Raw genomic sequence first — 12486 nt, 5'->3', positions numbered from 1 at the left:
TTGTTTTCAGACAGATTAGTGGAGGGTCATCTAGTTCACAGCCATCAAATCAGAGGCCTGCAGGCTGTGATCTGTGTATACCCCTGGGGGGAGTATTAGAAGTGAATGGTTGCTGCAGTGCTAATGTGAGTTTCTTTGGTTGCAGGTTGTATTGCAGTCCCGAGACTATAATGCGCTTTCAATGTCTGTGATGGCCTTTGTGGCTATGATCTACCCATTAGAGTACATGTTTCCAGTGATCCCTCTGCTTCCCACCTGCATGGCCTCTGCAGAACAGGTACATATTTTTCCTTTATTAGTCTTTTGCAATGGATGTTTCTGTGATGTATGAAACTTTTATATAGGAGTAGTGCTTGTTTCCTTCCCTGCTGTTTTCTCAGGGATTGTAGCAAAGTCTGCTTTGCAAAGAACATTCTTTGAGCACCACTAACTATTTAAATTGTAGGTAACACCACTTATTTAAGATATCTTCAAAGCATGCTTAGTGAATAGTATGATTCAAAGCAGCAGTTCACAGTAGTTCACAAGCAATGGACTGAAAGGCCGTACATCCACAACACTGTGATGAGTATTTACCCCCGCCAACTGAGTATTAAGGTTTGTGGGGGAGGGTCCAGAGTAATATTTAAGGACACCTGAGGGCTCTTGATTCAGAGTTTAGAAATTATTGACTGCAATTTATTCTCCTCAGAAATATGAAGTGTTGAGTTCAGCTGGGAGCCTGGGTTTTACCAATAGTTGTATCTCTGCAGGAGCTCATTTTGCTTGGAAAGATAGAATTCAGGCCATCTTACTACTTCAGTGCTATCCTGCAGCTGATGCTGCAGGTTTGTTCTTGCCCCTTGGAGGTGACAAGCTGTTCTAGATTTAAAGAATAAACTAGCCTCCCAAGCCACTGGTCTCAAGCTGCTACATGCCTTACTGGTTTAAACCTTTTCCCTCTGCTGATTCCCTTATCAGAAACAACACGAGTTTCCCCTTAGGTTTTCCATGTACATTTGAAAAAATGTGTCTATTTCTTCTGCTTCCTAGAGATGTTGTTTTGAAACCAAATTACCATTACAAGGGCAACGGTAAAGCCCTTGCAATGGTAAAGCCATATTTACAATGGCACAGACTCAGTTTGAGCTGAGGGTGTATTCATCTGTGACTTGCTGCTTCTCTAGTTAGACTGTTACTCTGAACATCTTTTTTCTTGCTCCATGATAGATGTGGCAAGCTGTTAGATTAGCTAAGTCTTTCCCAAAGAGCCATGCAGCCACATAAATTACATCCGGGAGACGGGGGGGCATGGGAGGCGGAAATGTATTTTCTTCTAGATGAAAATTGAAGGTGTCTGAGCAGGACTCTTTATTCTTCTTGTTCTTCTTTTTTTTTTTTTTAATGTTTCTATGGTATGGAATTAGTTCCTTATTTATCAATGCCTTGTGTGTTGTCTCCTTTGCTGTAAACATACTGTAGTTAATAAATATGTGGGAAGAACATGGTGATATCAAATGCAGATCTTGTCCTTATTAAAGTCTCTTTTCCTCTCAGTTGCTTCTAGCCCCTACACCTTATATCATTGGTGTTCCAGCAAGTTTCTTCCTTTACAAACTGGATTTTAAAATGCCTGATGATGTATGGCTTATTGACCTTGATACCAATAGGGTAAGTGGCTTTATTTCCAGGGAACTGTGCACTTTCATCAGTGTACCCACTGAGAATTTAAGAATGCCTGTCCTCAGTCTGCCTTTGCCATTCCTGTCTTAAACTTTAGGATTCTGTTCCTTGTTGTGTCTCAAGGTCCCCATTTCTTTTGCTCATAAGGCATTCCTTTTCAGTTAATCCATCTGGCTATATCATTAGACGATAAATCCTCAAACAAATGATAAAGCTGTCTTCTTGAGTAATTGTGACCCTGTCTCTTGTAGCCCTACCTAAGAAACCCAGTCTGATAAGAGCCTTCCAGCAGCATTGGTTGTCATGATTCAAATGGGACTATGTATCCCATTTTCTACTGGGGCATGAGCAAGGCTATTTCAAGGGAGATGTGCATGACATCTTCTACTTGATGGAAATTCTGAAGGATGAGTGTGGGCTCATTAAAACTTCTCTTTTTTGTGGTAAATTATAAAGTAACTCCTCCATTGTTCGTGATGTTGTAAACAATAACAACCATAAAGAAGTGAAAATCAAAGTATTGATGCAGGTGTCTGTGCATGTGCATTGTGTTGTGGGGGTTTTTTATTAGTTATTTTACTTTATGGCTTTTATTCCTCGATCTCTGGAGTGGTAGAGATTCAGGACATTCTGTTTTGGAAGTGACTACAGCTGGGGAATTTTTAGTCTGTTGCTGTGCTTAATTCCAGGTGATCATTCCCACAAATGCAGAATCTTTGCCGGCACTGCCAGAACCAGAAGCTTCAGAGCTGAAGAAGCATCTGAAACAGGTAATAAGCACTTTGGGGAAAGGACTTGGATTCAGTAGGACTTAGCAGATGTAGTCTTGCACAGCTCTTCTGTTATACTGGACAAGAATGCAAGTCAGCAAATGTAAAGCAAAATGTGTTAAAAGCAGGTGTGTATCCTGCCACATCAGATGGATGTGAAAACGTATCAGACTACTAGAATACTCTTGTTCAAGAAAGTGCCCCTTGGTCATTCATGGAGAGGTCTACTTCTCTGAATGTGGAGGTGGGCTAATCAATAGGGTGGCTGATTAATCAACGTCTTCTTTTGAGCTCCCTGAGCTGTATGACTTTCTAACTTTGTCTTGTCCTGACTAAGCTAAATCTGAGACTTTAATCTTGTTTCAGATCTCTCTGTACTTTCTCCAGAGGACTTCATTGTAATTTTTGTTACCCGTTTCATCTTTTGCTGTCTGCTGCTTCCACCTCTGTCATTTGTAGGGGAAGCACAGGACTAGGAATTTTCTGTCAACCTGTTTAAGATGCCTCTTTCATATAGTTGGCCAGTTAGAACATCCCCTATGTTAGAATACAGCAGCATTTTGAGCTTGAAAAGCAATATCAGTTGATACAGATGTTAAGTGGTAGGTATCCAGTTGCTGCTTTTCTGTCTTAATGGAGAGAGTTAATTTGGAAAAGTGAGTGGTCACTGAGGCTTATAACTGCAGTTAATTTCTTAGCGAGGTGAGGGATAATTTTAAATGCTCCTGGACACAACAGATGGTTTCTGTTTTTTACTGTTGTTTGGGGCTAACTTGTTTCCGGTTGGTGCAGAAAGTTCCAGATTCCTCCTTTACATTTGCCATGTGGGCTTTAAACTCTGACTTGATCCATCAAGCTATGATCATCTTTGTTTCCCCTCCATTCACAGATGTGTGTGAGGTCTCAGTCTCTCCTCTCAGGTCCTGCTAAGCCATTAATCAGCTTGGGTCATCCTGGCTGATCATGTCAAGCAGGTTTTATCTCTTTATTTCTGTTTTCCTTATGCACGCTGCATGTAGTATCTAAAGGTAAAGTGTGTTATTAATGTGATGAGTTCTGCTCTTTCTCTCTCCTCGTAGACCAGGAGAGCAAAGTGTGTAACGTCCACGATACCCCAGTACCTGCTGTCAGCACAGATGGAAGCGATGTGTTGCTTGGAGTTTTGTTAGATCCACCTTCCCCCCACTTCTGCCTCACCCCCTTGCAATTTCAGGCACTATTCAGCAAAACTCTCTTACTAGGGCAGAGTTGGATATCAGAAGAACAAATTGCAATTTCCTTGAAGACATATTTAAGATTCTCAGTGTTCATCCAAATTCGGGTTACATCCCTATGTATTCCTATAGGCACTATCATTAAGAGTTGACCGTTGGCAAAGGAGAAGGAGCGCTACTGGTTGCCATACAAAGTAGAGAAGACTAAATTGTCACCCACATCACTGAGGTTAACAGTTTTGTGTGCCTTTGGGTCTTAGTGTCAATGAATAAAACCCAGGATATCTGCTTTTAAACTGCAGTAGAAAATTCTTAGCTGCATCAATAAAGACAGCAGCCTTTCCACTTGCCAAAGTGGCCAAATGTGAATGTTTGGGGGTGGGGCAGTTAGACCTCTCTCCCAAGAGATGCCTATTTTATGGTCCCTTTTATTTCCTCTCATTTGTGATATTTGGTAGTAATAGATTTTTTTTTTCCTTCCATCTGTTTCTCTGTGGTCATGTGTTCGTCTTGGCTCTGATGGGCTGCTGGTGTTATCATATGATCTTCCATCTTGCCTCCAGTGTCTGGTTAGCATGACTGCAATCACTCAGAAACAGCTCCTCACTCCTGACAACAAGGTTCTTTATTTTATTCTTTTCCCCTCAATTTTCCATTTTACCCTTTTCCTTTGGAGTTTTTGGTTTTTGTTTTGTTTTATATATTTATTTATTTTTGAAATAAAAAGATGAAGACTCAGTGGGTACGTGGGAGAAATGAGGAAGATTTAGGATAGGTCTGGGTGTCCAGGACTGATTTATCTCTTGTACTGCTCCAGTGCACATCCTTGAAGATGTTATGAGGGTTGAAGAGAATGGTAGCCTTATGGAGAGATGAAGACTTCATTCAGATGGGAAGTGGAGGCTTGCAGGGATACAGGCAGATGCCTTTGTTAAGGTGTCTCCACATTGTCCTGGGATATCAAACTCACTGGTTGAATGGCCAAGTTGCAAGGCAAATGTCAAGGCCTCTAGGTCCCAATAAGTATTCAAATTACGCATGGGAATAACTCTACAGTAAGTTGTGCCATACTGCTAGTGGTCCAGTTTGGACTATGTGTTTTCATGTCATGAATGATCTAGCAAAGTGGAATTCTGTGTTACCCCTTGGCTGGCTCCAGGACTGTTTTGGCATTGAGGAGATCATTTTGACAATCCACATAAAGGAGGGCCTGGAGATATTTGTTGACTCAGCACAGGAGATGGTTTAAGACAAACTAATGGAGCTGCACAATTGTTGCTATTGCCTAGAGGGCAGGGTAGCTCTGATCTCTCTCTTGTTCCTTGCATGACTTTTCTTGCTGAATGTGTGCATAATGTTGTCCTTCGTTAGGCACTGGCCAGCATGAGTCTGAATACTCAGCCCATTCTTAATCTAGAGAAGTTCCACGAGGGGCAGGAGGTGCCGCTGCTGCTGGGAAGACCGCAGAATGATTTGCAGTCTACTCCCTCCACAGAATTCAACCCCCTGATCTATGGAAATGATGTGGACTCTGTGGATGTGGCTACCAGGTGAGGCTGAACAGGAAGGTGGTGTTGAGTCATCATAAAGTTTGCACTTGAAGGCAGCACAGACACTTCTATGGGTCTTGTGGTGGAAGCAGCATCTTCCAGGTTCTACTTTACGTCATGGGAAAAAAAGAGCAGGAATTACAGTGTTCTGTCTCAGACCTATTAACTGCATGAACATAACAATGTATCTTGAGAGGGTGTTTTGTTTCTTGCATTTTCCTATAGATCACCCACTTTACCTGAACTTGTCAGTCTGATATTGTATCCTCAGCTTAAATCACAGCCTTGAACTACAAAAAAAGCTGGAGACTTAGTTGTCACCTCAGCTAGCGGATATGAGAACGATTTCCCTCATTGGGTGGGTCTTGGTGTTGAGGTGGTGAAGTAAAAGTGGTTTGTTGTTTGGTTTGGGTTTTTTTCCCTTTTTTTAAAGACAACTGTTTTCTAAGGAGACTTAGTTTTTTGTACTGGGTTACCATTCTTCAAAGGTTTGAAACATTGCCTACTGCATACCTTTTAAAGCCTCTCTGTCGTCTTTTCTGTTGTGTTCTGTGTTTTTATCTGATATATTGTCCTCTGTTTCTTTTTAGGGTTGCTATGGTGAGATTCTTCAACTCGCCAAATGTTTTGCAAGGTTTCCAGATGCATACTCGCACTCTTCGTCTCTTCCCACGACCAGTGGTGGCCTTCCAGGCAAATTCTTTTCTTGCCTCTAGGCCGAAGCAAACACCTTTTGCAGATAAGCTTTCCAGGACACAGGCAGTAGAATACTTTGGAGAGTGGTCACTCAACCCTACTAACTATGCTTTCCAAAGAATTCATAACAGTAAGTTTTGGTCTTGCCTTTCCTGCACTTGGATGTAATGCAGGAACTTAAAAAGCAGAGAGGTTCTAGGGAAGGACTTAGTTTTACACCATATTATTCCTGTTGGGGAGGGAAATCCAGTTCAAGGAACATTTTTCTATTTTTATGTATGTCCTCATGTGTTCCTACCAAGTTAGCCCTGCTATTAGCCACTCCTCCAATTAATTTTATCTCTTGCCTTATTTGGTTACAGAGAAGTCGTGTAGGCTTCTTAGAGTAGAGACTGTCCCTTCCTTTGTGCAAGACTTAGTAGGGGGTAGCCTCACTGTGAACAAAGCTTTGACACCAATAAATGAGTTCAGTTATCTCTCTCCTTATTTTGTTGTGCAGACATGTTTGACCCAGCGCTGATTGGTGACAAACCGAAGTGGTATGCTCACCAGCTGCAGCCCATCCACTATCGTGTCTATGACAGTAATTCACAGCTGGCTGAAGCACTGAATGTCCCAGTAGAGAAAGAAACAGACTCTGATCCCACTGATGACAGGTTAGTGGGGAGCATAACCCTAGTCACGTGATAGTTACTTCAGATTGCTGGGCCTCTCCTACTTCTCATTTGCAGCCTTTTCCTCTAGCCTGCCAGGTTGCTGTTTCATTTCTTCTGTCTGGGCAGAATACTGACACTGAAGTAAATTGTCTCACTGCTCTGTCACCACAGCAACCTCTTAACCCTTTGCTAGTGTCTTCTCCAGCCTTCTTTTAATGTTATTCTCCATTTGTATTTTCCTGTTTTCTTTTGCTACCTGTATGCCACTTGACATTTGGTATTTCTTCCCACCCTAATGCTTTTTTCTTCCAGGCTGTTCTTTCTCTGGTCATTTCTGTTGCAGTACTACAAGTACTCCCACCCATCCTACAACCCTTTCAAATCTCTACTCAGTGCACATAGTTATGCAAAGCTTGTTAGTACTACCCACTGCCTGAGACCTCCTTGTGTGTTCAGTAAAATGAGAGTAAACTTTTTTGTTGTAGTAGTTTTGGCCATATTTCCCAGAGCTTTGCATCTAGTTTTACTATCCTTCATTCTCTGCTAGCCTGTGAGATCTTTCAGGCTTGGACTTGCACATCTTTTATGTTCTACACAGCACCAGTGGTCCTGACAGAGTGGGATTTATCATTAGTATAAAAAGGGAATGCTTTTACTTGTGATTTCCAGTTTCCTTGAAGTCATCCTACACACATGTACACACAGAGAATTAATACACTACTCCCTGCTCACTTATGCTTGACCTCTTTAACTTTGCTGAGAGCCTTTAAATGTCTTCCTGTGTGTCTCTTGACATACCTCAAAGTTATTTCATTTGCTCTGACCTTTCATGAAGCTGGCTTCTGACTCTTGCCAGAAATTTGTTTGTGGAGACTGTAATATAATGAGATTTTTAAGAGGCCCATGAAAACAGTGCTGATTCACATCTTTGAAACATCAGGCCCTGCTGTTGCTGTTTTGCTGCCACTCATCTCTCTTTCTCACCTGTTGTGGCAGTGGCAGTGACAGTGTCGACTATGACGACTCAAGTTCCTCCTACTCCTCCCTCGGTGACTTTGTCAGTGAGATGATGAAATGTGACATTAATGGCGATACCCCAAGTGAGTAACTTTGAGCTGTACTTTCGCAAGGTCCACATAGGTTCCTCTTCCCATTCATCTGCACTGTGGGGAAAAATGCCTCCCTTAAGCCCCTGAATCAGAGCAAAGTATTGTTCCATTGTAGTCTTGTTCTGAGGTGAAAGTGTCTTTTATACTCCTTCTTCAATATCCAGGGGTAGGCTGAAAAAAGACATTTCTCCTGCTTATAAACAATGCCCTCCAAAGGACACTGGGAGGAGGAAGAACAGAAATAGGTGCTGCTGAACAAAACTGCCTCACTAGGTCTGGAAACCCGCTGCTGCTAGTAGATACTGTGCAATATGGGCTGCAGAGTACGAGCTTTCTCCTGCCCCCGCATATTGGTTCTCAGTGCTGGCTTTAATGAGTCACTCTATCCTAGTAGGGACAGGAAAATGCATTCTCTGTAGCTTATATGGAGGCTGCAGCAGTAGCTTCTCTTGTGAGAGTGGGAGACTCACTTTCTTCAATAAACTAAATCTAGGAACACCAACACATTTCCAATGTCCCAGGGACAAAAGATAATAATAATAAGTTGCAACAAAAGAAATTCTGCTTGGACACTTATGTGTCCAAGATCTTCATGGTTAGTGTAGTTAAACAGGTTCCCAGGACCACAGTAGAATGTCAAGCCTTGGAGACTTTCAAAACTCAATGGGACAAGGCCCTGAGCAACCTGCTTTAACTTTGAAGTTATCCCTGCTTTGAGCAGAGAGTTGGAATAGATGACCTCCAAAAGCCATTTACAACCTAAATTTTTATGCAAGTTTATTCTACTGAGCATTCCTCATTTGCTATGGATCTTTAGTTAGATGGGCAAAAGGCTGAGGAAGGCAGTGTTCTTTAATGCAAAATGATGTGTTTTCAGATGTTGACCCCCTGACTCACGCAGCCCTTGGTGATGCTAGTGAAGTGGAATTTGATGATTTTCAAGAATATTCAGGGGATCTGGATGAACAGGCCATGGACAGTGAAAACTCCCAAGAGAACAACCAGCCTCGTTCAAGTTCCAGTACTACAGCCAGTAGCAGCCCCAGCACTGTCATCCATGGAGTGAATCATGTGTGTACTGAGATGAGTTCAGCCCCAAGATCAGCGTATTAGGATATAAAGAATGGGAGAATGCACGTGGTTCTTTCTGAGAAGGGCAAAAGCTAATAGGACTGTGAAACCATGCACAGATTAAATTGCATGCTCTTTCTGAACTTTCTGAGCAAGGTGGAGTTTATTGGTACCCTCTTATGCTGGGACAGAGCACTCCTGTACATAAAAGCTCCCATGCATTGAAAAATGTGGCATTAACAGAGAGCAGTGGTCCAGGTTGTGACTGCAGGAAATGCTTTTACAGAGTCTGGGAAGGCCTGATGTGTTAGAGGAACAGGGAGTGGGGTGGGGAAAATCATGAATCTGTGGTCATTTAGGAAGAATAGGAGTTGCTTGCATAACCACAAAACAGGGTAACAGCTGTTATCCTGGGCTAACACTTACCAGTATGATCTGTTTTACAGGGGAGTAAGTCCCTAGAACAATGCACAAATACTGCAGCATATATAAAATCCTAGATTAGAGCCAGGGATAGTGGGGATGGGGTCGGGGCCCAGTAACGAACAGCAAGGACACTGCAGACTTCCCAGTTTGAAATAATTGTTCTTGTCCTGCCCTTCAGTTGTATGTAACGCAAATTAGCGAACAGATCAATGATTTGACTGGTCCACAGGAGTCAGCAGATTCAGCAGAAATGGAAGAGAAGTTGGTTGCTGGATTTTCAAATCATCTCCCTTCCTTGCCACTGCAACCAAGCTTTCCCAAGATAAGTATGGATCGTCGTGAGAGTGACAGCGCAGCTGGCAGCATGAGCTCCTCAGAAGGGGTGGTGAGGAAGCGAGAGTATGACAATCCGTACTTTGAACCACAGTATGGTTTTCCCACAGAGGATGAAGATGATGAGCAGGAAGAGAGCTACACCCCAAGATTTAACCAGAATCTCAATGGAAGCAGGCAAGTCCTCCTTGTCTTCCTGCCCTTCTGTACAGCACTGTTGGGGTTTCCATCTGCTTCATGTAGTTTAACATTCATTTGTTCCAATGTCGAATTTGTTCAAATTTTGCACCTGAAATGTATTGTTGATCACTTCCATCTAATATTGAAATTCTGTAAACCCTTCTGGTTTGAGTAAGGGCACTTGCTCAGTTCCCTCGGTTCCTTGCTTTTATGTAACTGGTAGGAGCTAACAGAATTATCAGTTCTTCCTAGAAACATTCTAGTATATCACCTACTGATTTCTGGAAACCTTTGACTGATTTTTTTTTTTTTTTGTGAAGCTTTGTCTTTTGGGGGAAAGATACTATAGTGATTGATGACACTGGGTTTTCTTGTTATTGCTCTCAAAGCAGAACCCTTTCTCCACCCATGCCCTTTTGCAGAGAAGTTTTCAGCATGCCCTGAAAGGTAATAAAAGCCTGAATGCAAAGATGCTTCAATTCTCTCTCTTTTTTTTTTTTTTTTTCTTTCCCACAAGGTAAGGGTAGTGTGGTGAAAACTGATGAGGAATGAGACCAGCATCAATCTCCCGCAATCATACAATGTGTTGATTTGGGGTGGGAAAGGGGGAAGCTAATAACAGTTGTACTTAATTTCTTTAAAGGTCTCAGAAGTTACTCCGTCCAAACAGTTTAAAACTGGCAAATGATTCTGATGCAGATTCAGATTCCAGGGCCAGCTCCCCAAACTCTACTGTCTCCAACAACAGCAGTGAAGGTTTTGGGGGCATCATGTCTTTTGCAAGTATGTACTAATGCATTCATTAAGCTGGTTTTATTATATTAGAGTTTACAGAGAGATGGAATAGAGGCATGGCTAGTCAAGAGAATGACTTGGTTGGCAAATTGTTACCAGCTCTCCAGAAGTCACATTGGGAGCCACAGGACCTATTTAACTTATACTGCTGATAACTACTGCTTTATGTATTTTTCAGTAAGAAGGACTTTGGTTATGTGGTTAGGCCCTTGAGTTATATGGCACTTTAGGGTACAGATCAGAAACTCTTTCATTTAAACAAAAAATTGTGCAATTCCATGAATTTTATACAAAAATGTTACCAGAAGTGTGCCTTCCATGTTGCCATGTTGTGTGTTCATGTGCGAAATTGAATTTCTTGACTGTGCTCACCTACTTTAAATTATATTTTAATAATAAAGTCCACAGGTGTGGAAAACTAATCTAGAGTTTTTTAATGAGTGAAAGAAGATATGTCCAGTTGAGTCTTGCACTATAGTGGGGAGCAGTGCAAGGAGTTTGCAGCAGTGGGGAAAGTATATTGGATGTTTCTGGTAAAACGACTGTTACTAAAATAAGGCTGAAAAAAAAAGAATCAAAGCAAATTGAAATAGTATGCTGACATTTTAAATGAACATCTTGAAGTGTTAATCGGCTTGTTGATCTACATGAGATGCTTTCAGGCTGTCTACAGGCTTAACCAGATGACGATGCATTATTGTGTTCTTAAGATCTGTCTGTACTAGGAAAAACTTTTGTGTTCATCTAATAAATGGAAAGCTTCTATTTTAAAGCATGCTTCTGTGGCAGATTTATAGTGTTTCACAAGGCACAGTGCACAATCCTCACTTCAGAATTACATATTTTGGAGATCTTCCGTCATCCTGTTTTCTCATGTGGCCCCTACCATTCATTTGCTCCTAAAAAGAGGATTAAACTAGAAGACACAGCTGACATGAGGTTACCTGTTTAAGTGCAGGAAGACAGGTAGATATTGCTGTTACATTTAAGACTCAAAGATACAACAGCAATGATTGTAACGTGAAAGCTAAGAATTACGTTTTTGTACAATTTAGAATAATCTGATTACAGATGTGGTTGCAATGTAAATGAGATGATCTTATGCTTGTGAGACTTTTGGGTAATAAAGAAGAACTTCATCATTAAGAATCTGGAATAAGAAGTTGAATTACAGGAAGTTTAGGAAGTTTGGGTGTGTGCAGTGAGCATTAGGCATTTAATTGTTTTCTTCTTCTGTCATAGGCAGCCTGTACAGAAACCACAGCACAAGTTTCAGTCTGTCCAACTTAGCCCTACCAACCAAAGTTGGGAGAGACAAGACTACTCCCTTTCCCAGCCTGAAAGGTAACTGTTTTTCCCTTTGTCTTCTGCAGCCTTTATAGTTCTTGTGACTTTGCAGTCTGAGGTTTTACCCCTAACAGGAATCCTGTGGGTGACGCATTTTGGTAGTTTTGGTAGTACCTGTCTTATATCAAGACAATTTACTGTCCTGATACTTTTCTCAGTCAGACTTCTTCCCAACAATTGGGCTATGTTGGGATGGGAGACTGGCTAGTCTAGCCTGTGTCAACGGATACACTGTGAATGTTGGTTTTGTTTTGTGTTTTGTTTTGTTTTATTTTTAAGTACTTAGTGTAAAGAATGGGAACCGAGAGGTAGGTCCTACTTTCGTACTGCCACTATCTTCATGATTAGCCTTAGGCAACTTGTTAGAGCAATGATGCTGCATTTGTAAGTGGGGATAATGCCAACTTCCCATGGAGACTGCAGTTTATGTGGGTTTCAAAAGTGTTTACAGTATTTTCAGTTCATGAAATAGAAAATTTCTGACCAAAATCAAATTATAACCATACTTAAGCTCATTCAGAATGAAGATCGATCCCTAGCTTATGTGCACAATCTTGTCATTGGAACATCTCCTGTTTGTCTGCAGTATCATTAGATAACATGTCTGAATGGGCACTAGAGAAATGACCCTCTTACCATGGGGAGTTAGACAGCCTGGTCAGCCTTGTACCAGATGT

The 12486-nt window shown here is 41.6% G+C and overlaps 1 protein-coding gene across 19 annotated transcripts in view; it reads left to right on the top strand.

Moving 5' to 3' along the window:
* The window catches only part of MADD (MAP kinase activating death domain), a 73249-nt gene that overhangs the window by 17656 nt on the left and 43107 nt on the right, over positions 1-12486 (top strand). For 8 of the 19 annotated variants that reach the window (XM_072863562.1, XM_072863575.1, XM_072863571.1 and 5 more), the window contains exons 5-16: positions 146-277; positions 1537-1650; positions 2352-2432; positions 4210-4266; positions 5018-5196; positions 5787-6022; positions 6392-6548; positions 7542-7648; positions 8535-8728; positions 9333-9664; positions 10311-10450; positions 11705-11806. In XM_072863562.1, coding sequence (XP_072719663.1) covers positions 146-277; positions 1537-1650; positions 2352-2432; positions 4210-4266; positions 5018-5196; positions 5787-6022; positions 6392-6548; positions 7542-7648; positions 8535-8728; positions 9333-9664; positions 10311-10450; positions 11705-11806 — 1831 coding nt within the window. The remainder of the gene's footprint in view (positions 1-145; positions 278-1536; positions 1651-2351; positions 2433-4209; positions 4267-5017; positions 5197-5786; positions 6023-6391; positions 6549-7541; positions 7649-8534; positions 8729-9332; positions 9665-10310; positions 10451-11704; positions 11807-12486) is intronic. The other 11 variants (XM_072863579.1, XM_072863577.1, XM_072863578.1 and 8 more) reach the window with 6 other exon arrangements.

This window comes from Ciconia boyciana, chromosome 6 (assembly GCF_034638445.1).
Source record: "Ciconia boyciana chromosome 6, ASM3463844v1, whole genome shotgun sequence".
Lineage (NCBI taxonomy): Eukaryota > Metazoa > Chordata > Aves > Ciconiiformes > Ciconiidae > Ciconia > Ciconia boyciana.
This window is presented reverse-complemented; position numbering and strand designations above follow the sequence as displayed.